At 50.6% G+C, this 26,178-nt stretch overlaps 1 protein-coding gene across 1 annotated transcript in view; it reads left to right on the top strand.

The window, feature by feature from the left end:
- Window positions 1-3,414: 3,414 nt before the first annotated feature.
- Window positions 3,415-26,178, top strand: part of LOC108449457 — a 24,672-nt gene continuing 1,908 nt past the window's right edge. The window contains exons 1-7 of the mRNA XM_017745392.1: window positions 3,415-3,549; window positions 21,185-21,277; window positions 21,886-21,944; window positions 23,374-23,482; window positions 23,803-23,944; window positions 24,361-24,521; window positions 25,557-26,175. Of these exons, the coding sequence (XP_017600881.1) occupies window positions 3,430-3,549; window positions 21,185-21,277; window positions 21,886-21,944; window positions 23,374-23,482; window positions 23,803-23,944; window positions 24,361-24,521; window positions 25,557-26,175 (1,303 nt within the window). The 5' untranslated portion in view covers window positions 3,415-3,429. The remainder of the gene's footprint in view (window positions 3,550-21,184; window positions 21,278-21,885; window positions 21,945-23,373; window positions 23,483-23,802; window positions 23,945-24,360; window positions 24,522-25,556; window positions 26,176-26,178) is intronic.

Below are 26,178 nucleotides of genomic sequence, written 5' to 3'. Positions count from 1 at the left end.
CCGATGGCCCCGTGACTCGAGGCCGGGCTCGCCGTGCCCCCCCCAGCCCTGCCACGGTTATTCTTGAGCTCTGGAAGTGCCCCTGGGCCACGCTGAGGGAGTCTAAAGAAAACAGCAATCAATTATGAAAGCCTTACATTTAATTAGCACAATCAAACAGGTTCTTGCTCTTTTCCTAGTATTTTTGCAGCTGTGTAATCCTTAGATGCTGCCTTGTGTGCTTCATTTTGGAACTGCTCTGGAATGACCCCTCTTGACAGCACCATGGATGCTGTCCCAGGTGCTCATCCCGGCCTGATCCAGTGCCTGTCCTGTCCCCCCATCGGGCTGCCCTGTCCTGCCACGGCAGGGTGATACCTCCCTATTCCCCTGGAAACCAGCAGACTGCTATGTGCTGCTTAGATAATAGTGTCTTACTCCAGCTGACCCCTTCCCTGCATGAAAAGCTGGACAGACAAGGTCCGCAGCCTTCAGGCATCAGAAAGAAATACTGATATTGTCAGAAATTCCATATTGATCGTGAAGAACAGCCTGGCAGCACAGCAGCACTCTCAGAAAGTGACTCCATTGGAATTGGCATTCTGTAGACGGCATGGGGAATGGGTTTATAATTCAGCTGACAAGAAGAATTGCATTTTGCTGGAGCAACTCACAGGCTCCCTTCCCTTCTTTGCAGGTGGCCTAACACAGATTAGAAATGGAATTCACGCCTGCTGTCTCCTGAGCTGGAAAGAAGGGGCATATACATTCCAATAAAGCTTTGAAATATGGATTTGGTGCCTCTTGGATTTCCTGCTGCAAGAGCTGTAAGATTTAAGCAGGATACAGGATGAATCTGAATAGACAGCTAATCATGTATTTTAAAAATCTATCTTCCTTAGGGAAGAAAACATTTAATCTGTGATTCCTCTATTTAAATTAACATTTGCTGTGCTGCAGACTGTGCTGAGGAGAAGAAAAATCCTTAATTTGATTTTTAAAAGAAGAGAAGCAACTGTACCTTTAACTGAGTGAAACTGGCTTTTCAGATTGGCAGCTCCAGGCATCCAAAGCTAGCAAGTGGATAACACACTGTTAGGATGTGTGGGTCTGGGATGGGGTTTGCATTACCTTAGTAAAATGCTTGCTCAGTTCTGCTTTACAGTCTATCTCTTCCAATTATGGTGCTCATTGTGGGCACATCAGTCAGCTGCGACGCTGACAATGACAAGGCTGCAGCTGGCTGCAGGTGTCTCGCACCAGGCAATCTTACTGACCACACTCACTCTCTAATCTCCACATTCCAAACTGCCTTTCTTCCCCTATAATCTTCAGGAGGTCAGTACTGGGAGCTGCTTTTTTGGGCAGAGCTTCATGTGCTGTTTCATGAGTTTCATGGCTCTGTGTGGGAGCACAGGTACCCAAACTCTGCAGCCAGACCAGAGCAGGGTGTTTGAAAGAATCTCCTCCAGCTCAGCAGTCCCAGCTGTCCTCTTGCCCCAATTAATTTATCATTAGGAGCATGGCCTGTTCCCCACTGCAGCTCTGCTGTCGGCAGACAAAAGGCCAGCCAGCTGCGGGGAGCTCATCTGGATTACCCGTGACTGTCCTGACGGCCACGGCGGAGCAGGGAAGGAGATCTGCACACCAAAGAGGCCACAGATCACAGCAATACAGCTCTGTCCTCCCCACCAGCCCAGAGGGAAGCCCTGGCTCTGCTGCTCCCCTCCCTGCTGCCCTCAAGCTCTCATGCTCTGAGCTTGGTTCTCCTGTGGTTTACCAAAGGCTATAGCTGAACTTAACTGCTCCTAAAAATGCCATTTTGCAAAGGCATTTACAGAAGCAGCAGCAAAGCCAGATGACCTTTCAGAGTGCTTGTGGTGTTTATTTCAAGGCAGGAGAAAGAGCAGTAAATACTGAGCCAGGAGAGCTCATCTCTGAAAGCCCTTTTAAGTAGACATTTTACAAGATAAAACCCATTGCCATCTGCAAGTAGTACAATGGAGAAATAAATCCAGAACTGTGTCAGTAACAGCAATACCTATGGGGCTGTTCTGGGGAATTACTTTGTCTCTGTTCATATGTATAATATCACCCTGAATGCTTGCAGGGGCCTCCTGATTAGCTGCTCCTTTTCTTCTGCACAAGGAAACAACTTCCAAAAAAACCAACAACTTGTAACCACACGCTAAAAGCCAGATACAGTTCATGAACCAAATGCTCCTGGAAGGGTCATTAAACTCTGTCCCCCACCACTAACAGCAGAGATGGGCTGTCTTACCCTGAGGGAGCTGATGGACCCCGCTGGGCCCCCACCAGCACCAAATCCAGGACCTGCCCTCAGCTGCCAGGGCCACTCCCAGCACACGCTGTCATCGGGCCCTCACCCTCTCACTCAGCTGTCATTCTCCCTGTCCTCACCAGCATGTCCTGGGCGTGCAGGTCTTCCCTCAAAGCTGAGCCACACCACTTTACACCATCAGCAGCCTTTGCTCCCCACGCAGTGTGACTGTCCAGGACGCCACAGGTTTTCCTCATTCCCAAGGCTGAGCTGGCAGCTTTGTGCCTCCCCCACTCGGCAGCGCGGAGCACTCCTGTGCAGCCGTGCCACGTGTGCCGTCACCGGTGCCACCGTGCAGCACCTGCTGCCTCCTGCCAACAGGTGCATGAGCAGGTTCTGCCTTGGCACACAAGGAGAGAGTACAGGCAGCACAGGAGGGAGAAATGCCAGCAGCAGGAAGCTGCCTGCGGGTCTTCCATGATAACCTGTGGAGCATGGGCAGCGTACTGCCATTCTGTTCAGGAGAAGAGGCAACCAGCTCAAGGAGGCTGTTGCTATGGTAGAGGTGGAGGTGGTGGGAACCTGCCATCTGCCACATCTCAGACCCCAGTAAGAGACCCTGCTAGGACTGGTACAGACACTTGGCCCCAAGCAGCATGGTTAGAACTGCAGCTCCCCTAGGCAGAGTTAAGAACAGGGTTGTAGGACACAGATTTGGGTGGGTTTACCAGGATTCTGCAGACAGCTGAGCTGGTCCAACCAAGCAGGCACAGCAGTATCCAGAGGGAGGATGGTCCAGACTGAAAACTTAAGCTAGAATCACAAGGCTTTTCCAGGAAAGGTGTTTGTTGCACATCCTGGCAGCTTTCCAGCTCTTATGTGCTTTTAGTTTTGAGCAGGTGTAGTAAGGAAGAACACAGGATAGACGGTCCCATTTCCAGACACATGGGATCATGACTCGATTAGCAGCAAGCATTGCCCTGCAAAGCACTGTTAAAGGCACATCCAGAACCTGACTGAGGTCAGAGCCTCACACCCAACCTCAGAAATCACTGACTTGATAACGTTATCTACAACAGATATTCCTATCCTGTCCTGGGTCAAAGGAGTCTAACCAAGGGGGGACTAAATAAATGAGAAATGCCACCTGTTTTGAAGAAGGCCACACCATGAACTTGTGCATTACTGCACAGACATCTCACTGTTGTGTCTTTCAGTACATCGGGAGCTTGGATGTCCCCAGGCCCAACAGCCGCGTGGAGATTGTGGCAGCCATGAGAAGGATCCGGGTAAGTGCAGAAGAGCTGAGCCCCACACAGAGTTAAAGGTTACACTTCCTGGAGTGACTTGATTGCAATCTACTGTTCTGCATTCCCTCCAGCCCTTCCTATCTGGAGCTCAAATCTCAGCACAATCAGGTTTGCAACAAGCTTCTCCAGAAATTCCCAAGGCATCTTAGCATAGGCTCATCCTGTGCTCTTGGCAAAGGGACCAGTTATCAAAACTCAAATGTAACCCCCTCTTCTGTGCTGAGCAGCCATGGGGCTTCTCCTTGAAACTAAGAGATTTATTTAGCCTGTTGGGAATTTTGCGTGTGTGAAAAATAAGCTGTACACAATGTGCTCCACAAAAGCAATTGAGTTCATTGACAGTTCCAAATATATTGTGTTATATATTGAAATATCAGTGCCCTGACAGATGTGATTGATGTCAATCCCATCTGACTAGACTTTGTGGATTCTGCTGCTCCTAGAATAATTTGCTGCTTTCCCCATCCTCCAATACAGTTTTACAGTTCGTGTTTCTCATCACCAAGCCTGCGCTTTTCCTGCTTTGCCCCTTTATTCTGCAGAGCAGCCTGTGAATGGTCCCCAGATTTAGCTGTGATTAGCAGGGTTGGGTGACTTACATCTGCTTCGTGTATAACCAGTTCAAGTGCATCTCCCCCAAAAGGCAGTGCAGCTGTTGTGGCTGGCTGAAGTTTTGCAGGGGTCTTAATTCTGAAGCTGTTCATATGTCTCACATCAGCTGAAGCAAGTTTGAGAATCTTCCATTTAAAGCTTTGAAGGGATTATCCTATTTTCCCCCCTTCCCCCACAGTGTTTAACCATCTAATTTTCCTTTAGAATAGTGCTTTTTAAACTTAGCCTGTAACTGGCTGGGGAGCTGATGTATTCATCTCCAGCCAAGCTTAGAAATGACATTCCCCTCCCTTTGCCTGCTCAGACTATTAGCACAGCTCTTGCTCAGAACACAGTGCAGCAGCAGTCTAAATTGCCTGGTTATTTATGGAACAGGTGAATATCTGTAGGAAGGAAAAGCAATAGGTGAGGACTACCAGGGCAGTTTAGGTGCTGGCATAATTATTGGCAATTTTTCCCCTGAATCAATATTTATCATCAGATTTGACACTGCACTTCTGCTGATCTATGACACCCTTGTAAGAAAAAGCAAACAGTATTTTATATCACTTAAAGTGTCACATTCTGTTTTCACACCTGCTATTGCCACAGTGGTACCTAGTTCAGAGCCTTGGCAGTGCAGTAGAATGCTTGAGTGCCACAAGAAACATGTAAAAAACCCATTCTGCATCCTGGGTGCCATCACTTAATATTGTCACACAAGATTTTTAAAGTAGGCATCCAGTAATCTATACTGGGTTTTTAATCTTGGAAGCCTGTTCCAAAAAGGGAGGGCTTCCCTTTTCATGTGCACATTGTACAGCAGGATCTTATTCAGACACTTCCTGGCTGCTGAGCGGAAGATGCTCCTCTATTGAAGATAGTTAATTGGCACTGATCCTTAATTAGAGCATAAAGAATGAACTGGGAGGTCTTTGAAGAGAATTCTAGTGCACAGAGTACCCAACCTAGGAACTGAGGGAAGATGGGGGTTATTTATGTAGCGTTCATTTGCATGCAGAGGCCTTGTCTGTACTAGAGTTTTTTCCCATGGACTCTCAGCAGCACCAGTTACAACTGGGAGGAAACAGTGGAAGAAGCTATTGGGGGAAATGAGTATTTTGCTCCTATGTTATTGTGACTGGTAGTGCCTGTTTGCACTGCAAGAGTGAGTAAGGTCCCACAGCCCTGCCAAGTGTTGGCAGGGGCATGTCGTGGTGAAGCTTTCATCCTTTGTGCATTCCAGTGTTCCACTGGAATTCTCCACTGGAGCAGAAGGGAAAAGTCACACAGTACAAGCCCCAGCACAGCATTCCCTGTGCTGCTCCCTGTGCCCTGCGACACGGGAGGAGCTGTGAGCCATCCAGGCGCTGATGGAGCCGGCCCAAAGCACAGGAGGGCTCTTACTCACTGCTTCTGCGGCTCCATGAGCGGGCAGGGAGGAGGATGAGGAGTCACAGCTCTTTTTTCCAGGCTGGGTCAGAGCTGGTTACTCTAGTTACTCATCAGTAAATTGATACAAGCGCCAAAACTGCCTTGGAGGAAAAGCCTCCAGCTGCCGAGCACTCCAGGTGTCCTGAGAGGGTCATAAGGGAAGCAGCAACAGCAGGTGACAAGTCTGCTCCTTGGCACCTTGTGTGTTTTGTACTGGGCTCTTTTACCAGTTACACATGAATTATACCAGGGAACCCAGGATCAGCTCAGTGGGATTCTCCATGCATAAGCAGAGCAGTCTGCCTGCAGACTTTAGGACATTACTCCCAGAGAGCCTCAAATAACAAGTTTTAGCATTAGCCTGCTGAAATCGTGACCTGCTCTTTGGCAGTAGGTATTTGAGGTGCACTCTCTTAGTGAAGCTTAAATCCATATCCTGGGCTGAATGGATGCTTGTAGAATTGCTAGCAATACTCCATTAGTCACACATTAGATCCCATTTCATAACAGACTGGAAAGCCTTGTCTCATCATGTTCTATGCTTCCACTGGAGAGAATGCAAATGCAATAGGTAGAACAGGGAAGCTGCTGTTCTTAGCTTTCCATTATGCAGAGCTAGACAACTTTTAAGTTTGCTAATCCCTCCAGTGGATTATTAGCTGCCTACAGCTGCCATGTTGTTATTATATGATCAGAGTTCAAGCTAATCCTTCTACCTCTTGCCCTGGCAGGGGACATGATGAAATGAGTTTGCAGCTTGGATAAGTACACTGTACCCTGACAGGGCCTGCTTAGGAGAGTCCAATTCATCACACAGCTCCAAGCACCCCGGGCAGGTGTTCCCCCACCTCCCAGGGAGCAGCATCTGCTGCCTCCAGCTGCCCGAGGCCATCCAGGTCTGGGTGTCTGGCAGCTCCCGTGCTCCATCAGCGTTCTGGCGGAGCTGGCTTTCTGCTGGAGTGGATTCCTCTGCAAGTATTGGAGCCTTTTCAGCACTCCAGGGAGTTTATGTACAAGATCTTTCCTCCTGCACAATTCAAGTGCTATCTAATGTGAAGATGGGTTTTGTAAAACACAAAACACTTCCTTGAAGCTGCTGAGGTTGCTTGGAAAATCTTAGCCTGGGAGACCAGGGAATGGATGGTTTTAAGTGCAGGGTTAACATCACCACATGTCCTGCATGCCCCCAGAGCCAGCACTGACCAGAGGAGAAAGTCGGCTGTTCCCTTCCTAGAGCACCTCTACCCTCAGTCCAGCACTTTACAGCCAGCTGAGCAGGCCTAGTGACATGCTGCTATTTTGAGTGGTGAGTTCTACAAGGACACAGTAGGAGTAAGTGACAAAGCCTGTCATCCCCACAGACAGCCTGCTGCCAGCAATTCCCCAAGACACTCTGTTTATCTACCTTTAAGGCACAGAATCAGTTTCCCTGGAATTTGTACTTAAGAATCTCTGAAGCCTACCAATTTCAGTTCTGTTTGGAAGGTTTAGCTTGGACCTAAGCAGGTATTGACACTCAGAAAGGAGCCAGATGTTGGATTATTTAATCATTCTGTAAGGGAACAGCCAAATGGTGCTGTGCCCATCCAAACACCAGGATGAGTAAACAGGAGGCAGGCATCCAGACTGGTGTGTCTTCTGTTACCTCCACATTTCTTGGGCTTAATTGAATTGAGAAGCCTTTTTCCCCAGAGGCCAGTGTGCCAGAGAAACAGAAACATTTATAAATCTCAGCACAAGATACATGAGAAGTGCCTGTGCTCCCCTTGGAATGAGAACTGGGTTCTCACTTCAGCCTCCCTCTTATCCTGATCATTCTTGCTGCATCCATCTTTGAGCAGAGCCTCAGCACGTTGCAATTTCTCCACATGGTATTTGAGTGAGGAAGTGCAATCCAGCCACACTGTACATCAGACTGACTGCCAAGTATCAACTGGTAGTGTTGAAGTGTGACATGACAGCAATTTAAATTAGGATGAGTAAGTTACAGTCCTACTGCACAAACTTGTGAAGCAGAGGCAGCAGGGACAGCTGCAGAGAACCTGCCTCTGCACTCCAGCAGCTCCCAGTCCCATAGCTGGGCTGGCTCACACAGCACCTTGCACTTAAAGCCCTGCCAGGCTGTAAATTCCAACGGTTCAGGAGCAAATATGGATGTGATTTATCTGCTCTTCCTACAGAAGGAGAGAGGAACCAGGTGGACAGTTGGCAGAGGGCAGAGTGACTGCCTTCAGCCCTCTCAGTTTAATTTATTACTCTGACAGGTTTCAGAGGTAGAGATGTCTCATAGGCTTGTCCGTGAGATTGTTCTAGAACACAGGTCCCTCGGTTTTCCCAGGCAGGCAGCTTTCTCACTACAGAAGTTCACCAAGAAAACTGCTGCATGGATTCCTCTGACATATTCTGCCTATAAACCCTTCCTGAGTTATTGTGCTCAGAGCTATGTTTTTCTGTCAGCTTCATGTTAATCTGAGCTGGAGTTGTGATCAGAACTAAAAAAAAAAACCAGAAGCTGAACTCCCAGCTCATGAGTTTCTTGGTTAGTCTGTGCAGCCTCTCCCTCTATAGTGAAGTTATTTGGTCAGCTGTAGCTGAGGTACAGGCTCAAACATGGAAGTGCAAACTGCTGAGCATTTGCCCTGGGGTACAGGCCTCTGTAGCTGCCCGGCAGGAGCTGTTGTTGTTGGATGGGAGTTTGTTCTGCTGCAGTTCCTGAAGGGTTTTCCCTTTCAGCCTCTTTGGAAGAGCATCCAAGTGCTCAGCTAATGATAGCCCTGGGCTGTGACAGACAACAGTCTAGTATCTTGAAATATTTCAGCAGCCTCAGACTGCCGGGGCGGACCTTTCTTTAGTTCTCAGAGCACCGTGCACCTTCCTTTCATTTACAGGAAGGTGCCAGAGAAACAGATGACAGTTCTGACAAGGTTAGAGTGTGAAACACAAGCATCTCTTCCTTCTTCTCCCCCACACTCAGAAGACTATATATTCACCCCAGAGTATGCTCAAAGAGAGCATCTTTTTCTAGGATACCTTCCCTGCATCTCTGGAGAACCATGCAAGGGTTGTTTACCCTGCTAAGTGTTAGACACAGCCTCCAGGAGAGAGCCAAACCAATACACATAAGCATGCACAAACTTGCTCTGGCACCTTCTGCAGAATGTCTCGTGTCAGTTCTGTCTCTTCTCCAGAGCAGAGGTCTAAGAAAGGCTCCTGAGCTTCACACAGGCAGTATGTGATCAGCCCACAGGACTGCTCAGTTCCAGGTCCCAGAAACACCAGTTACTCTCAGGGTCCCCATCCATGAGACCAGGCATCTGAACCAGTTTAAGGTTTCTACCACACAAGATTAAGTTAATTGGGTTTACCTTTCCAGGCCCTGGCAAAACACAGCAAGTGTTTTCAGGATAGCAATTAAATGTTAATTGCAGCTAAGTTTAGCCCTAATGCCTCATTAGTTTGTTTTCCTCTGTTTGTTGCAGCTATAGCAGAGTCTCCTGCACAGGGATGGGGATCAGGCTGGGCTTCCCAGGAGGCAGGAGTCCCACCTTGTGCTCTGAGGGTCCTACCTGAGCCTTGCCAGAAAGCTCTTACCTGCTCCTACTCAGGGCAGGCAGCACTGAAACCACCACATTCAATGCACTGCTCTACTAAAAGCATTTTACTGTTCCACACTGCAGATGCCCCAGGTTTGGTTCCCACAGTCTGTTTCCTGGTCTTTAGGAAGGTAAAGGACCTGACAGGGATGCCACCTTACCTTAAGGGATGACAGACACATTACAGGTCTTACCTGTGTGCAGCACAGGATGCTGAAGGAGGTGAGCCCTCTGGCAGAAGGTCTGGCAAGAATCCATTTCTCCAGGCAAAACAAGTGGCTTCAGCTTGAGACTGCAGGAGCTGCAACCTCCCAGGCACTGCTCCTCACCCTACTCCCCTCCTGCCTCCAGGCAGGGCTTTCTGCTCTGCCACTGAGTTCTGTAGCCTCTCCCCCTTGCCAGTCTGCCCTGCAGCACCAATTAGCCAAAACACCAGGTGGGACTAGATCTCCCTGAGACCCCTTATCACGAAGGCCCGAGGAAGGGAAAGGCTGGGTTGGGAAGGGTGGGTCATGCAGGTGCAGCTCGTTTGGCCTCTCTCCACGTGTTCTCTGGTCCATGGTCACCTTAACAGGTGCTGGTGTGCTCCATGCACATGCTGCTGTCCTAACTTTACAAAACATATAATTCAAAATGTGGAAGCTGGCTTTCTAGACGGATTGAGTCTGCCATGCCTCAGACAAACCCAAGCTTGTTTTACCCGTTTTCTGCTGTTCATATTGTCTTAAAACAAAGGGAAGAAGCTCCTAATGAGCTGTTTCTGCAGTGCCATCATGCACAGTGTTTCCAGGCAGCATTGTGTGACTGTGGTGGAGAGCTGACTATGCTCTGCTTGTATGTCTTGAGTGGGAGGAGAGGAAAAAACACCTCTGAGATTACAAAAGAATCCAACCTTCTGCTCAGTGCTTGCGGTGGGGTCTCACCATGCCATAGAGCTGCCCCACTGACTTAGAAACTCCTGCAGGTTTCCACCCTGCTCATCTCCAACCCTAAATCACCTCTGCACTTCTTGCCACAGAAGAATTAGTTACCTTCTGTCACTTAACCTGTGAGCTGAAACGAGTGGGGACTGGTCAAGCTGTGAATACAGGCCACTGTGCCAGAAGGCAGCTTGGGGCTTTTTCAGTAGCCATATGCTTTGACCCAGTTTTTGAGGAGTGGCCGGTGACTAGAGATGCTTCAGTTCTTCCACCCCGTTCAGAGTGTGCAGTGCAGGATCGATAACAGATGGGTGGAGGGATCAGTCAGTGAAATGTGTCATCTCCAGGCAACAGCGACCTTCAGTGCCTTCCTCAGAGTGCTCGGAACTCCATGGCTTCTCCAGCGAGGGGGTGGAACCAGTCAGGCACATTAATTCTGTTTTGCATAAGAGCCATGGTAGATTGGAGTTTAGTTGAAGGCTAATAAAAGCAGCATTTTAATGGATAAAAGCTAAATTAAAATGTTAGTGCTAAATAGAACAAGACAGAGCTTTTTGTCTGATGCTGAATCTTGGCGATGAAGCAGGTACCTTTTAATTGTAAAATAAAGTGGCTTTAACAGTATTATCATTATATTACTGAAGCATTTAATTTCACTAGCTAAAATATCGCTGTATGAGATCTCTGCAACGCTTTTATCTAGTTTGAAATAAAGAGGCTTTTTCACCAATTATGTTACTGGTTGTAGAGTATTACAGAGATGAAATATAATGGCTTTCAAATTACATTCTGGTGAAGAACACTCAGCCACGACTGAAAGCTGTTTCTTTGTTGGTGCCTGAAAAAATGTAATTGAGAAGGTAACCAGAGTCTAGAGAGCACATTGGATTGGCTTGGTAACGAGGAGCTGCCTAAATCTGAGTGACAACTGCAGGGGCACAGAGCTGGGGCTGCCCATGGGGTGGAGCAGAGACCCACCTTGTGCAGCTAATACAAGTGCAGGGGTGGATTTCTGCCAGAGCAGGGTGATGTGTTTCAGGAACAAAACAGAATAGCCTATGCAGATATAAACACTTAAGTCTGTCCCATGGGTCTCTCTTCCTGCAGAGAAAAATCTAAAAAACAAAAAAATGAGCCTGTGCTTACAGTGTAACCTCATGCTTTGACTGAGCCTTTCTGGTTCTCAGGTTGAGTCTGTGCTGGACACAGGAGGAAGGCCAGACCCAGTGCACAACAGTGGGTGTCCCTGTAGATGTTGTCTTGATTTTGTCACATGCAAGGGCCCTTTGTACTTTATTGATCAGTGTTCTGAGGAGAGGGACCCTGAGGGACTGTGACCACAAAGCCAAATTCAGCCCAGTAAAATAAGATTTGGTAACAATAGCTTGGTTCTATGCTTGCTTTCTTCAATCTGCTTTTGCTCTGTACTAAATGAGGCCTGAAGGCAAACAGAATCCATGTTACTTTACATAGTGCTTTGACAAGCTACTTCATGTTTTGACCAAATAACAGTGTGAAAAATCCACAGCATAAAAGTCTTGAATGGGTCCCTGGAAGGAAGGATGCTTTGATGAGGGGGCAGGGATTTTTTGAAGGCATTACGGAATGGTTTTCTTTCTTTCCTGCAGCAGTGATTAGACATTCTTTAAATGTCCTTTCCCTGGACCAGATGGGTTATTTGGACTAATTGGCAGCCGCCTGACAGCTTTCAGGACACCTGAGTCACTTCCACTTCCTCCATCCTTCTGTCACTGCTGCTGCAGAGATCCTGCCTGGGTAGATCTGCTGCAGGGCAGGATGTGGCCCTGTGCACTGCAGGGAGCATCCCAGGTCAGGGCCCTGAATCGCCCTGTTCCCTGCACAGCCAGGTCCGATGTACCCCTGGAATCCCACCAAACCCTCTGAGCTTCAGGGTTTTCTTCCTAAAAATCAAATTCTTTTTGTCAGACGAAGAAGGGCAGAGGGACGTGTTCAGGCCGGGTGCAGCGTGGCAGAGGATGAGGCAGTCACAGCTGCTGCAGGAGAGTGTAAGGCACACAGGTTCTCTTCAGGCCCAAATGCTGCCTGCTACCTGTGGAGTGTCCTTTACCTACTGCAGAGCCACACACGGCTCATGGAGCACTAAAGGTTCAGTGATCCCACACCATCATGGACCTGCTCGGTCCTGCTGTGGCCTGTGCTCCTGCTGTTAATCATTACAGGGCATAAACTTCCATCCCAGGCACATGTTCCTGTTTTCATGTTGTTGCCCCCCAGGGCAATGCTGGTCTCCTGCTTGTCTCGCTTCCTTGCATCCCAGCTGGTGGCAGGAGCCGTGAGCTGGGGCAGGGAACATGGTTTGGGGTTAATCACTGACCTGTGTGTGAGCAGTGCAGGATGCCTTGATGTCCACAGCTTCACACCTCTCTGCTGACACCACTGCAAGCCCAGGGACACAGGGAACAGCACTGGGGAGAGAGAGGGGCCTGTGATGTTCTGGTACAGTTTTGGTGACAAGACCTCAGTGATGATAAATACTGAGAGCATAAAACCCTCTTTTTCCATAATTTCCATATCTAGACCCAGGCTTTTCTCTCATCATGATTCACTAATGTCAGTAGCTCCCCTGAGGCTAATAGAGTCCTTGAACTGCTTAATATTCTGGAGTTTTGGAAATGACACAATTAGGCTTGAATTTTCTTTCTCTTACAGTAGCAGTCTTGTTTCCAAATTTGAGTGAAGTTTCATGGACAATTTGAGAAGAACCCAGAGACTTTCCTTTAAATTTAGGAACTGCAGTTTTATTAGCACTCAATAATTTCTAAGTAAGGCCCACTTGGAGAGAAGCAGCGTGTGAGCTGTGCTGTGCCTGGCTCTGCTCAGGGCTGCACTTAGGGCAGCCTGGCAGGAGAGGGGTGAGCTCCCTCCTGTCTTCACTTCTGCTGTATTCCAGGAATGCACACGATACAAGAGCTCGCGGGCAGATTGCAAAAGACATTTGTGCCCCACGTGTTGTTCAGGACAACCAAAGATAACCAAGATTCAGGATAACCAAGATTCTGATGTCAGTGGGAATTAGGAATTGTGTGCTTTAGAAAATCCCTCTTAACAGTTGCGTCTGAGCATTGGGCCTGGCTGCTGATTTTCCTAAGGAAGCAGGATCTTTCAGTACTGCACGCCAGGTCTTTACTAACAGACCTTACACATGCAGTCCCTGTGGTGACTGACCCCCTTCAAGCTCAATGGCCTGTTCCTGGCTGGAATTGCTGCACTGTTGCTGCTCACAGATGCAAACACATCCTTTCAGTGCAGCACCTGGAGGTCAACTATAAGTCACTGGGTTTTCTGTAAGAAATGTTTTCTCAAGTGGAACTGCTGGAGATTGATAGCATTAACAGCTACATAGAAAAAGTCTCCTTGCCTGGCAATAAAGCAGATTATTTCTGAGTGTCTCAAACCAGTACATCGCAAGGCTGTTTCATGGGAGTTGCTGGCACTGAGGTGCAGGAAGGTTCATCTGCACACCCAGGGCTTGAGCTAACAAAGAGCTCTTTGCCCCGAAGGAGAATGAAGATGGATTGCACCTAGCAAAGGAGTCCTGAAGCCTGGTCTGCACACAGCAGCACACTCAGCATCCCCCATTGTCATTCTGGTCTAGTTTGTAATCAAGTGCTGGTTCTGAATGCAAATGGAGATCAAGTCTTCGTTCTAGCTTGGATTCTGCTTGCTCGAAGATAAAGGTGCCAAGTCCAGCTTCCTGACTCTGCTGTGGATATGCAAAGGAAATGCTAATTTCCCTAGTAGGTAGCTAGGAGAAATGGCAAGACACAGAGCTGGAGGACAGCACCCGAGATGCATATGGGGTGTGATAGCAAGTCTGGAAGCCAGGAGATGTTCCCTCCCTGCAGCATTTACACAGAGCAGGTGTTAGTCATGCAGATGTAGCTTCTCCAGATTCTCAACAGAAACAAGGTTGCTCCTTCTCCTTTGGATAGGTGCTCACCCTGGAAGCTGAGCATTACTCTCCCCCACACCCTGAAGTCACCGAGGCTTTCAGGAGGAGGCTGCAGAGCAGCACGGTGCTGGAAGTGGAGAACCCCAGCAGGTCACACCTGGCCCTATTGGGAACCAGGCCTGGGTTGACTTGGTTATCAGGCTGAACACGTGGGCACTTCTCTGCCTCTTTATCTGAACCTCCCCTTGCCTGCCCCAGGTCTCAGGAGCACCCACATTCCCTCTCCATCCCTGCACTCAGAGCGTGGCTCCCAGCCTGCTCTGGCTGCCTCCGCCTCCGGATTGCCATCCCCCTTCCCTTGGACTACCTGCACTAAAATAGCATCCTTACATAAACACAAAGTGTTACATTATTTAGAGGCCTAAAATCCCAGCACCTGCCTTTGTCAGAGCCTCGGCATGGCAGTGGGATTAGGTTTTCTCCCCATCTCTGTGCTGTGCCTGTGAGTCCCTGCCAGGACCCTCATTAAGCCCTGCCCCACACACTGCAGTGGTGGGCCTTGCCTGGCCCCCCTGGCCACAAACTGCTCGTGGGCTGAACAATGCTCTGCTCTCCCGAAGAACAGCATCACAAACGCACCTCTGAAAAGCCACAGAAGAACAAAATTGGCTTTATTCTCTCTCCAAACAAGCAATAAACACCAACTTGCAGAGACAGAGCAAAGCAGCGCTGTTAATCACCTCTGCCCCATCTCCCCCTCCTGCTTCTGATGACACCAGATCCTCTTTTCCATCTCTGCACAGCCTAGCCAAAATACCAGGAAGTGAGCCAGGAGCATCTCCCCTGCCGTGGCCTGTCAGGCTCATGGAGAGAGGTGAGTAGGGACTGAAAGTACAACAGGAACTTTGGAGCAGGCAGCAGAAATCCTCAGTTGCCTCCTGCTCCTGTCTGGACAAGCAGTATCTGGTGGCCTGGCCCTGCCAGCGAGGTGCTGGGTAGCTGTCACTTGGCAGGGACTGGCTGTAACCAGAACAACTGAGTGAATGAAGTAGAAAATGAATATCCTTGCTTTGTGAGTGAGAACCAGACGTAGAAAATACTCTCTTACCTTCCCACAGCCATGCAGGGGGTCTGGGGCTTTTTCATGGAGCTCTGAGCTTGCTGCAGAGTCCTGGCTCCTGCTCTTCGGAGCTTTGTAGTGTGAACATTGATGGACAAGGTTCAAAGCAATCCAGTCTCCTAACTTGCCTCTTGTCCTACATACCAGACTGGAGGGCAACTAGGATATGAAACATGCACTAAACCAGGCCCTTCTCTGCAGGGCCTTGTGACACAGATGTTTGTAGGGAAATATGGAATTACTTGAAGATATCGCAGTGTATAATTGCAGTTTCACTTCTCAGGGTTATTTCAGGTGAATCTGACCTGCTTCTAATGAAATTAGCACTTTTTATCTGCAGTAACCTAGCAGCTTTTTCAGGTAGGGACATTTTCATGCTCCTGTGCACTCAGTGCCTGGTACATGGACTCCATTGGGGTGGGGTCCCGAGACACTACTTCATTACTGACGCTAATTAATCATCCAAGGCACTGTGGGTGGAAAAGGTAATTTGTTTTCTCCTGCAAAGTGAATAGAGGTAGGGAGGAAAATAAAACCCGGCTTCCCTGTGAGCTGGGCTTGGCCTGCCCTGGCAAGACAAGGACTGAAGGGCCGTGTGTGGGAAAGCTCCCTATTAAACCTGGGGACAGCAGGGAGCTCCTGGAAGTGACAGACACACAATGGTGCTTTTGTCAGAGAGGCACCAAAGGCCAGATGATGTCACCTTGCGCTGCGCTGTGAGGCTGCTTGTGCCTCTCAGGACGGAGCTCAGCAGTATTGCACTGTCTCTTCCACAGGGAGGAGGCAATGAAAAGGTTGCTTTTGTCCCACCCCTTTTTAAAAGCAGTCGAAGAAGCTTTGTTCTCAGACAGTCTGTGGGTTTTCAGAGGTGGAAAAGACTAATTAAAGAGACACTGCTAGCCCTGGGCTCCCCACCAGCTCCCATCACCTGCAGGATCCCTACTCACCCCCATGGGTGTGACTCTGACCGCTTTTTCCTCCACATCCTTTGGACTGGCGCAGAGAAGTATCTGAACTCCAGCCACCTTTAGGTGGGAAGATCGAGTTATCCTTAAGGGCTGTCTGAGGCTTCAGCAGTCTGGGACCTCCCAAGGATATAAGATCTGTTGAAAATGAGGAGAAGGGGGATGAAGAGGAAGGCCTGTGTTACCATGTCCATCAGAATGCTTTGAAGCAGGATTCCTCAGATGTCAATGGAGACCTGGACAAAATGCAGCTCTTTCCTTTCCTCCCCTTACCTGATCAGCCTCCAGCTGCTGCAGCCAGGGCAGCATCCTCACAGCCCCTGCCCCAGGTCAGCCAGCACTGCTGGCCACCCAGGCATCCTTTGGGATGGACTGGGGCCACATTTCTTTGCTGCCCTTCCAGGGACTCCCAGAAACCCAGCAGGGCCATGATAGCTCCTCAGCACCTTCATCTCAGCGTGTGGGGAGCGGTCTGCGGCATCTACAGAGGGTTTGTTGGATGGTGGAAGGAGCTCATTTAAATGAGAAAAAAAGACTTTGAGTATGTTGCCAGCATTCTCCTTGCCTATTGTACTCCCTCTTCGGTTTCTGCTTTCCAGTGAACAGTTTTATGTCTCCAAGGATCATAAATTCTCTTTTTTCCACTGGGCAGGAGGTGCGCTCCTGGTCTCCACTGCTTCCTGCGTCGCTTTTGTGTCCGTGTTGCCCAGCTACTGCAGCACAGCCCCAGACTATGCCTGGCCGCATTCACACCGGCCACGGCCCCGGGAGCGTGTGCTGCCGGCGGGCACGGGGGTTCACAGGATTCAGACAGGCACATGCTTCCCAAGGGGGACAAAGGGGAGGCCATAACCCAGCGGTTTCCAGACGGAGCCACAGGGAGGGCTGTGCTGACCGCGGCCGGCAGTGACCTCGGGAGGGTGGGATGTGGTGCTGAAGGGGGGGTCGGAGGCTGGACAGCAGCCTGTGGTCCAGAGGCTGTGGGAACTGATGCTGCTGGTTTGACAGCTCCAGGGCAGCACGCAGCACTCGGCTAAGCCCCACTGGCTGGGAGAAGAACTCCGGAGTTTTCTGTAGCATCAGTTCCAAGGGCAGCACTCCAAGCATGGGTAGTTCAAACAGCAGCTGAGATAACACCCTGTCCTCACCCCATGTGGGTCAGTTGGTTTGAAATTAATTACATTCCTGAGCTGGAAATACTTGGATTCATCATGGCTTTAATTCCTAAAATGGGACTTGTATAGGACCGGAGGCTGCACAGGGAAGGGAAGGGAAGGGAAGGGAAGGGAAGGGAAGGGAAGGGAAGGGAAGGGAAGGATGCTTCCCATCCCGCTGGGATGCAGCCACGTGTCAGGGGAGCAGGGACTGGGGGTCCGGCTGGGGTGGCGCTGCCCAGAGCCGGTCAGTCGGGGGGCAAAGCCCAGCCCATTCCCACCTCCTCATTGCCATGCTCCCTGTGTCCGCTGGCGGGCGAGGCTGAGGAAGGGGCTGGGACGGGTTATTGTTGGGGGTTGTTTATGGACACATAGATCCTGCAGCCTGCCAGGCCGGGATGGGGCGAGGGGAGGCCAGGGCAGGACAGCAGGCTGAGGGCTGGCTGGAGAATTTACGGCCGCAGGAAGGAGTCATCAGTTTCCAAGCCTGTGGCATCTCCCTATGGGCATGCAAACAAGTACATACCCAGCTGTGACTGGGGGCACTGACACACTCCTGTTTCAAAAACCTGCAGAGCCTCTGCTTTAATTTTCCTTAATACAACTTAAAACACCATTTGAACCAAGGCCAGGAGCATGTTCCGGCCTTGCTGCTCCTTGTTAATGAAGAAGATGCATTTTTTGGAAGCAGAGATTGCCTCCAAGACCTGCAAAATCTCTATTTTATGACAGTTCTCATTTGCATAATGAAGGCCCTGATACCTTCAGTAATTAATCACATTAAGAATTGCTTCCTTGAATAACTCTATTCATGCAGGTTGTTCCTAGTGCTGGAAACTGCACATGATTTCCAATGTGCATTAGCCCAAGTTTCATCAGCAGATGGAAGCTGGTAACTGCATGTGTAATTTATATCTGCTTGGGTGGAATTATCCAATGAAATATGCATCACACGGCGCCATTAACATTTCTAGTCATACAGTCTTTAGCTCGTGGGTAAGTTAATATTACATGCCAGCAGTGTGTGGGACCATAGGAAAGGCAAAGACTTGAACACAGGGATTTAAGAGCAGAAGTGGAAAGTATTCCAGGTCAAACACAGCAGATACAGAATTAATGATGCTGCTAAAATAAATGAGATTAATAACCCTTTTCTGACCTGCATTTTTTTATAAAATGTCCCATCTTGTCTCTGTAGTTAACAGGCTGCTGAATCGCCACTTGTAGGGACAACTCCAGATCCTTTAGCATCCAGAGAGCTTTTCCCCATAGGACAGCACAAACAACAGGAGAATAACGATTGAATCGTGGAAGGCAGCAGAGAGAAATGTTGCTGTGTGGGTTTGGATTTGTCAGTAAACTTGACAAATCTGGGGAAAAAAATCCCATCAATTCAATAGTAAGAAGAAAATCAGTGACTAGACTGTGCTGTGACAGCAGTGACAGGTCAGCCTGGAGCCTCGTGCCGGGATGGAGGTTGGCTTATGCATGGACATTTCTACAGGAGAAAGTCAGCTGTCTCAGAGTGCCTTTTTCCATGTGCTTTCCTGTCCTTACGTAAATCATGGTTCATTAAAATACTGATTCCTGCTTGATAGGAAGCAATTAAATGACTGAAGCTGTGTTTCATCTGCCTCTTCTGTGGAGAGATGGAGAGAAAGTCCAAGCCAAGCTGGTGCGATGTGAGTGTGCAGCTCTGCCCAGCCCTGCTCTTGGGGCACGGTGCTCTCACCCATCTGATGTTCCTGCTTCCTGTGCTGGGACATCGTACAGCTTCTGCTGCTTGAGGGGTTTCACCCTTTAGAAAAGATTTGAGGCACTAATGAGTTTTAACTGTTTTCAGGCCAAGCTGGCTCAGGCCACGGCCTGCCCCTAGGCACCTCCACTGTGGGGAGCGTGCCTTGGCTACGTGCTCCAACAAGGATGCAGCAGGGGCCACGGGCTCCGTGGAGAGAGAAGGTCCAACAAACCCCTTCCTCACTGAGGCCACTGTGGCCACATCCAGCTCACGGTGCTGCACAGCTCTGCCTGGAGCTGAAGCTCTGTGCATGTCCTGGAGCCAAGCTGGGGTGGTGCTGTATGGGAGTTGGCTGGAGTTCCCCGGGTTTAGAGTCTTGTCATCACTCCTGGCAGCACCCACGGATTCGCTGCTGCTGCTCCCAATTGTTTCTTTCTGTCCAAGAGAGAAAGAAAAAGCATCTCTGCAAAATCCAGGCTTGGACTTTGCTTAAAGTCTTTGAGTAAAGAGCCTTGTTTGAATGTAATTGCACCCCTGTTGCTACAATGGGAAAATACACTGTATTGCTCTTTCTTGGAAAGCTCAGCTAGTATTTTCCCAGCCATTTGTGTATAAAGAAAGATAAACAGCTCTTTAGCGGGCAGAACAGTCTATCCCGGGTTTATTGACATTCATGGAGCAGACAAGGACAAACAGTTTGGTGAGCGCAGGGGAGGGGGAGCAGCTGGGCTGGGGGAGCTGGGCATGAGGGGTGGAGGGTGGAGAAGCCCTCTCAGGTGCTGAGCTTGGCGAGTCCATCTGCCCGGCCCCAGACCCGCAGGCGCTGCTGCATCCCCGTGGGCCCCCCGGCACCCTGCAGGATGCACTCACCACCTCACCCTTCCTCTCACTCCTCCCCATAAATAAAAAAACATGTATAGCAAATTTAGTTCCAGCTTCACACGCAATAGCGCTATAGATAGATTTTTAAAGAGCTTGTCTGAAAGTAATAATTCATGGGGAGATCAAAAGGCTGTGGTTTAATCCGGGGTCTGTCTGATACCATAAACCTTGCAGAGTGCTAAGAATTCAATGAGCAGCATCAAAAGCCTGATAAACATGAAAGCCACCCAATTTTCTGTCTGTAAGGCTGGCGTGGCTTACAATTGGTGCTGAGGGGCTGGGAAGATGTGGATCTTCTCTGCAGAGCTTGGGTGACAGAGCCACACACAGTCCTCCAACTTCAGCATCCCAAAAGAGGTGCCTGGGCTCGCTTTGCATCTCAAGTGCTCCCTGCACCTCCCCAACTGTATAAAGAAATCAGAGTTCTAATTAGATATCTAATTACATGGCCTAGGTAGATTTCTGGCTGCTTGGCATTGCCTTTTCCTCCACATCCACAAATCAGAGTCTGCATTGATTCACCAAAGCAACATGACAAAGAGGTGGATTTCAGACAGGGACTGCAAAAAATATGGAGTATCAAAATGCTGTATTTGGAAGCTGAAAATGGTGCTTAAAATGGGGGCAGGAAGGATGAGTGCTGTAAACAAAGGTCTCCAGAGTAGAAGGGTTCTGCCATGCTTCTGTCAGCTAAAGCAACATTTAAAAGCCAGTGTTTAATTTTTAACACAAATGGAGGTGAGTACAGGCAGCAGACACCTGCAGGGTTTTTCTCCAGAGATCCTGATCCCACAGAGGTTAATGTGATTATGCAAATGACTGAGGTATAATTATGTTACTGCCGCCCATCTGGCCCTCACGGGAGCTCCTGAGTGATTTTATATTCCCCATGCACTGCAGTGCTGACACACAAGGGCACCAGAGATGTCCCTGCTTGGTGCCACCTCCCCATCAGACCTCTGGAGCAGAGTCCTGCTGGACCAGCCATGGCCAATGCATTGGGAAAGCTCTTCCCAGATCCAAATTAACAGTCTGGATGCAATCCAGAGGATTGAGCTCCACTTGTCCTCTCCCAAGGGATGCTCCTGACAAAGCCAGGATCCTGCCTGGCATCCCAGCTAGTGATGGTGCAGCAAGTCCTTCCCAATATGGTTTTTCTCAGCACAATAAAACAAATTCCCACCTCCCTCAGCAGTCGGGATTTTCATGTCAGACACTGACTACCACATACTGTCCCAGGTACCCCCAGTACTCTCTTAAACTTGGGTTTTTCTTCCCACCAGTATGAATTCAAAGCCAAGAACATTAAGAAGAAGAAGGTGAGCATCATCGTGTCCGTGGATGGGGTGAAGGTGATCCTGCGCAAGAAGCAGAAGGTGAGGCTGCTCCAGCCCAGAGTGCTGCTGCTGCTGCTTAGGACAGTCACACTTCTAACCAAAACTGGCCTTTTTTTTAAAAAACACCCAGAATTTTCACAAGAAAACACTCCATTTGTTTCCACCCAAATAATAACAAAACCTTGCTGGAAAGAGAGTGGGAATATTACACTGCGGGAAGAGGATTTTTTTTTCTATCAAAAAAATATCTCTCTCAGGAGATACTGGTTCTTTTTCTTCCTAATACCAGAAAGCTTTTTTTCCATGAGCACCCCTCAGCTCTTTGCCCTGCTGTCCTTTCCACTGAGTCACTGAATCCAGATCTAAGCCCCAACTCCAAGCCTTCTTCAAAACGTGTAACTCTTCTGCATATTTGATGTTATAAATTAATCTTAGAGACCATTTTCAGCCCTGAAGGCTGTGATCAGATATGATAAACGATCCAAAAAAATCTATTTTTATCTGAGATACTGTTGAAACAGCCATGGCTCATCTAATCACACTGCAGCTTGGATTGTGGCTTGGGACTAAAGCACTGTTCTCTGTTTCCTACCCTTCAGTTTGGCAGAGTTTCACCTGATTTACTATAATTTTGTCTCTTCTTACAGAGAAAGGAGTGGACCTGGGACGAGAGTAAGATGGTGGTGATGCACGATCCCGTGTACAGGTACATGGCAGGGATTCAACCAGTGAGGGCCAGTCAGCCCTGGGCGATCCGTGCCCTTCCTCCCACCTGCTGAGACACCTCCACCAGGGCTTTCCAAAGGACCATCTAAAATTAACAAGGGCACAAAGTTACTGCTGATGGAGAATCCTTTTCATACATTTTTGAGAGCGAGATGGACTGATCTTGCTTTGAAGCTGGCTCTGCTTTGAACAGGGTTAGACTGGGTGACCCTGGAGATGCTTCAACCTGGATTACTCTCTGATTCTGCCTCTGAAGACAGGCTTCCCACGGTTTTCCTTCAGAGTATGGCTCTCCCTGTGCTTCTGAACCAGGGCCTTACTCTGAGGTCTAAGTGCTCACAGGGAATTAACCCTTACAGATGTGGCAAGAAAGCGCTGACTTTCCATAGCACCTTCCATGGGATATTGAGGTATTCCAGACACCACAAGCCCCACCCAGAGGTTTACACTGACTGTAAATCTGGTGCCTCAGGAGCCCCTGGGGATGGGAGGCAACCCCATCGATGGGGCATGGCCTGAGGATGGGTTAAGAGCACGGGGTGCTCCAGGCTGTTAGATCTGCAAAGTGAATAATTGTACCATGAGCACGGAGCCCACAGCCCTGAGAACGGGGATCCCCAACACTGGTTTTTGGGCTCAGAGCCCTTAGTGAGAAGATAAGGGACAGAGGATGTGCTGATGCATTATCTGAGCCCACTTCTCACCTCTGGCTTTCTTTAACGATTACTACAAGATGTGGTACTTTGGCAATAACTGCTCTAATTGCAAGTTCAACACCCAAAAAATTCCAGTGACAGGAAAGAGCAGAAGAAAAAAACATTTCAAGAATGCCTTTGGTTTCTTCTCTATTCAAAGCTAAACTCACTTGTCACATTTTCACCCAATTAAATCAAACACATATGAAAATCTTCAAAATGGTTTTGCAGCACGAGGAGGAGAATTAGCCTGAGCAGGAGAGAGAGGAATCCTCCGAGTGCACTCAGCATCCCTGGGAGAGGCTTTTGTGCTGTGCCACCTGCCCACTACCGAGGAGGGACCCTCTGGGTCCCCGGGCTGGCTGCCCCAAGAGGCAGGACAGTCACAACCCTGCAGGCGGTTCTGCCACGCTGCAGCCTGGGCAGGGGTTAATTGCTGGTGATAAAAATAGCCACTCGCTTTCCAAGACTATAGATTTTTTTGCTTTCCCACGGCGTCTTTAAAAAGCTTTTGCCTACTTCAGAAAGCAGAAGGTTTTCCATCAAGCCTGAAAAGCTCTCTAAATCCATCGCCTCCTGCCTCAAAAATTGCAGGAGGGGCCATGCACCAGCACTGCCTCGTTCCTCCAGTCCTGGGGACACACAGGAGCAGAGGTGGTCTGGAGGGCAGAGACTCCCCGGGTGTTTAATTCGCTTTGTCTCTCTCCCACCTAGAATTTTCTACGTCTCTCATGACTCGCAAGACCTGAAAATATTTAGTTACATCGCAAGGGACGGCGCAAACAACTCCTTCAGGTGCAACGTCTTCAAATCCAAGAAGAAGGTAGGATGCTCCTGGGCATACACCCGCATAACTTCTGGGGCAGAGGGTGCAGATCCCTGGGGGGTGACTGAGGCAGCGGCTGTGCTGGGTGTCCCCAAAACAACGTGCCTGGTGCTTGTCCCCTCCCGCCCAGCCTGGGCAGCGGCGCATTCCACACAGGGATAGGAGCACCCAGATCCAGAGCGGAGAACCGGGGGGCACTGCTGGAGCAGCCAGCACAGGATGAGAGGCAGCAGCCCGTTTTTTTTCCCTCGTGGGCGGTGGGGCGGCGGTGGGAGCGGCGCTGGCACCGCGGCTGAGCAGCGGGGGTTGCTCCGCAGAGCCAGGCCATGCGCGTGGTGCGCACGGAGGGACAGGCCTTCGAGGTGTGCCACAAGCTGAGCCTGCAGCACGCCCTGCAGAACGCCGACGGGCAGGCCGACGGCGCCAGCGACAAATCGGCCGAGGAGCAGCCGCTGGAAGGTGACTCGAGGTCCCGAGGGCGTGAGCACAGCCCTCCCTGAGGCAGTGGTGCGGGGATGCTTTGGGGTGGGGACACTCGAGGTGGCACGGTCCTTCATGGGCCAGCTGTGGTGACAGTGAGAGGTTTGGGCCCCTTCGGATGGGGAGCATGCGGAGTCTGCCCTGCCTGCCCACTCCTACTGAGCACTGGGGAGGGGGAGGCTGAGCCCCCTCATCCAGCAAGCTGAGGGTCTGCAGCCTCTCGGCCAACCCATTCCCTCCCTCCTGCCCCTTCACAGCACGCTGAGACTTGGAGTAAGTCCTGGCCATTGTCCCTGAGCTTCCCCCAGCTCCCAGCCCTGCATGGGGCCCTGGCTCTTCCTGCAATCCTGCACAGGGAAGGGAGGCTCAGATTCATGTGTCCGTCTTGTTTGAAGTTCACCAGATAAAGGGCTCCAAGATCACGGATGTGGATGAGGTTGGCATCGATACTGGTGGCATCTGTGTGTCTGAGAGGGGACCCAGAGAGCTGCCAGGTGCCAGAGGGGACCTCGGCATGCTGAAACCTGGGCAAGCCTCAAAGGAAAAGAATGGCCAGGTAATGGGGGGTGGGCTGGAGGACGGTTCATGTGCTCTGCTGCTGCTGAGGGCCCTCTGCTCAGGGTCACTATCATGGCTTGATTTGGAGGTGCTTTCATGGAGACCCCATTGCAGCCCTCCCTCCTGGCTCCCTGCTCAGGACAGGCTGTTCAGTTCCCAGTTTACCTGCAGCAAGGCCGTGTCCAGTGCTGGGTGGGGGTTGAGGCGAGAGGCAGGGGTGGGGGCTGCAGGGCATGGCTGAGCAGGCTTCAAACACCACCTGGGGTGGATTTCCATGCCCTCAGTGCTGCTCTGCAGTGGTTGCTTGTTTGACTGCCCTGGCAGTGATCCCTGACTCCCCTCGTACTCCAGGCCCAGGGAGCAACTTCCCGAGGAGGCCCAGCCCTGGCAGCGCGGGCACCCGGGGCACATCCAACTCGAGCAGCAGTTTCACCTTAATGAATGGGTGCTCCACAGAGCTCTGGGAGCACTTCCCGGAGGCCTGAATGGCATCGCTTCAGCTCACACAACAGTAACGCTCGCAGGGCCTGGCTGGAAACAGCTGCAGTGACACGAACTCCATGGGATTCGTTTGCGTGCCAGGGAAGGCCGGGTTTTCCTTCGCATTCCTTCTGCCACTGCCCAAGCAGGGGAGGGCAGGGGCAGGAAGGGCAGTGGCCACAGGCACTGGCAAATGCTCCAGGCACCAGGATACTGCCCAGCCTGGGCAGCCACAGCATGGGAAGGTGGTAGAGCGTTTGGGTCACTCCCTGCTGTCTCCTCCCTGGGAGACCTGGGGACCTGCCCTCCCCAGACACAGCCAAGGCAGCCCTGCCAGCTCTCTGGGAGGAGTCTCTCTCAAACACTCTGTCCTGGGGATCCCACAGATGTGCAGATCTGACGCCGAGCCCAGGGGCTGCCCCTCAGCATCCCCCTCAGTGCCTGGAGTGCAGGGGCTTCTCTGCTGCTCTGGGGTCAGTGCCGTGGGGAACCACGATCCAAATCCCACCCTGAGCCGGTCAATCCGCTCATCTGCCCATTTCTTTGTGCCCAGGATGCCGAAAACTGCTCCCTCCACCTGGCCAGCTCCCAGCAGCTGCTCAGCCCGAGCAGCCCCTGCTCCTCGGCCTCCATCACCCCGCTGGCCTCCCAGCACTGCCTCCAGCTGCTCCAGCAGCAGCTCCTCCAGCAGCAGCAGCAGACGCAGGTGGCTGTGGCCCAGGTACACGTCCTGCCCTCCCCTCAGGCGGCACCAGTCCTTCTCCTCTCCCTGCTCCAGCGTCCAGCCGTGCTAGGCCGACAGCGGGGCAGGTGGGGCCCTCGCAGCGCTGCTGGCAGCGTTCCCGATCGCACAGCTCACGGCAGAGCTCGCAGCATCGCTTGCAGCCTAGCTCGCAGCATTGCTTTTAGCGCCACGTGCAGCATCGCTTGCGGCACAGCTGAGCTCCCCCAGACACGGAGCTGGCTGCACACACAGCCCCAGGCTGCTCTAGGAGTGTTGCAGGGTCCGGTAGAGCCCCCAGCTCACCTTTCACCCCGTCTCATCCCGTTTTTGGAAACCATCCCGCCCCCAATCCAGCATCAGAGCGGGGAGCCCGGTGCCCCCGGCTGGGCACCTCCCCATGGCGTTTCTCGTTACCGAGGGGCCAGCAGGACACCCCGCACACCCCCGGGCT

This window comes from Corvus brachyrhynchos, unplaced genomic scaffold (genome assembly GCF_000691975.1).
Source record: "Corvus brachyrhynchos isolate BGI_N302 unplaced genomic scaffold, ASM69197v1 scaffold59, whole genome shotgun sequence".
In the NCBI taxonomy this organism is placed as follows: domain Eukaryota; kingdom Metazoa; phylum Chordata; class Aves; order Passeriformes; family Corvidae; genus Corvus; species Corvus brachyrhynchos.
This window is presented reverse-complemented; position numbering and strand designations above follow the sequence as displayed.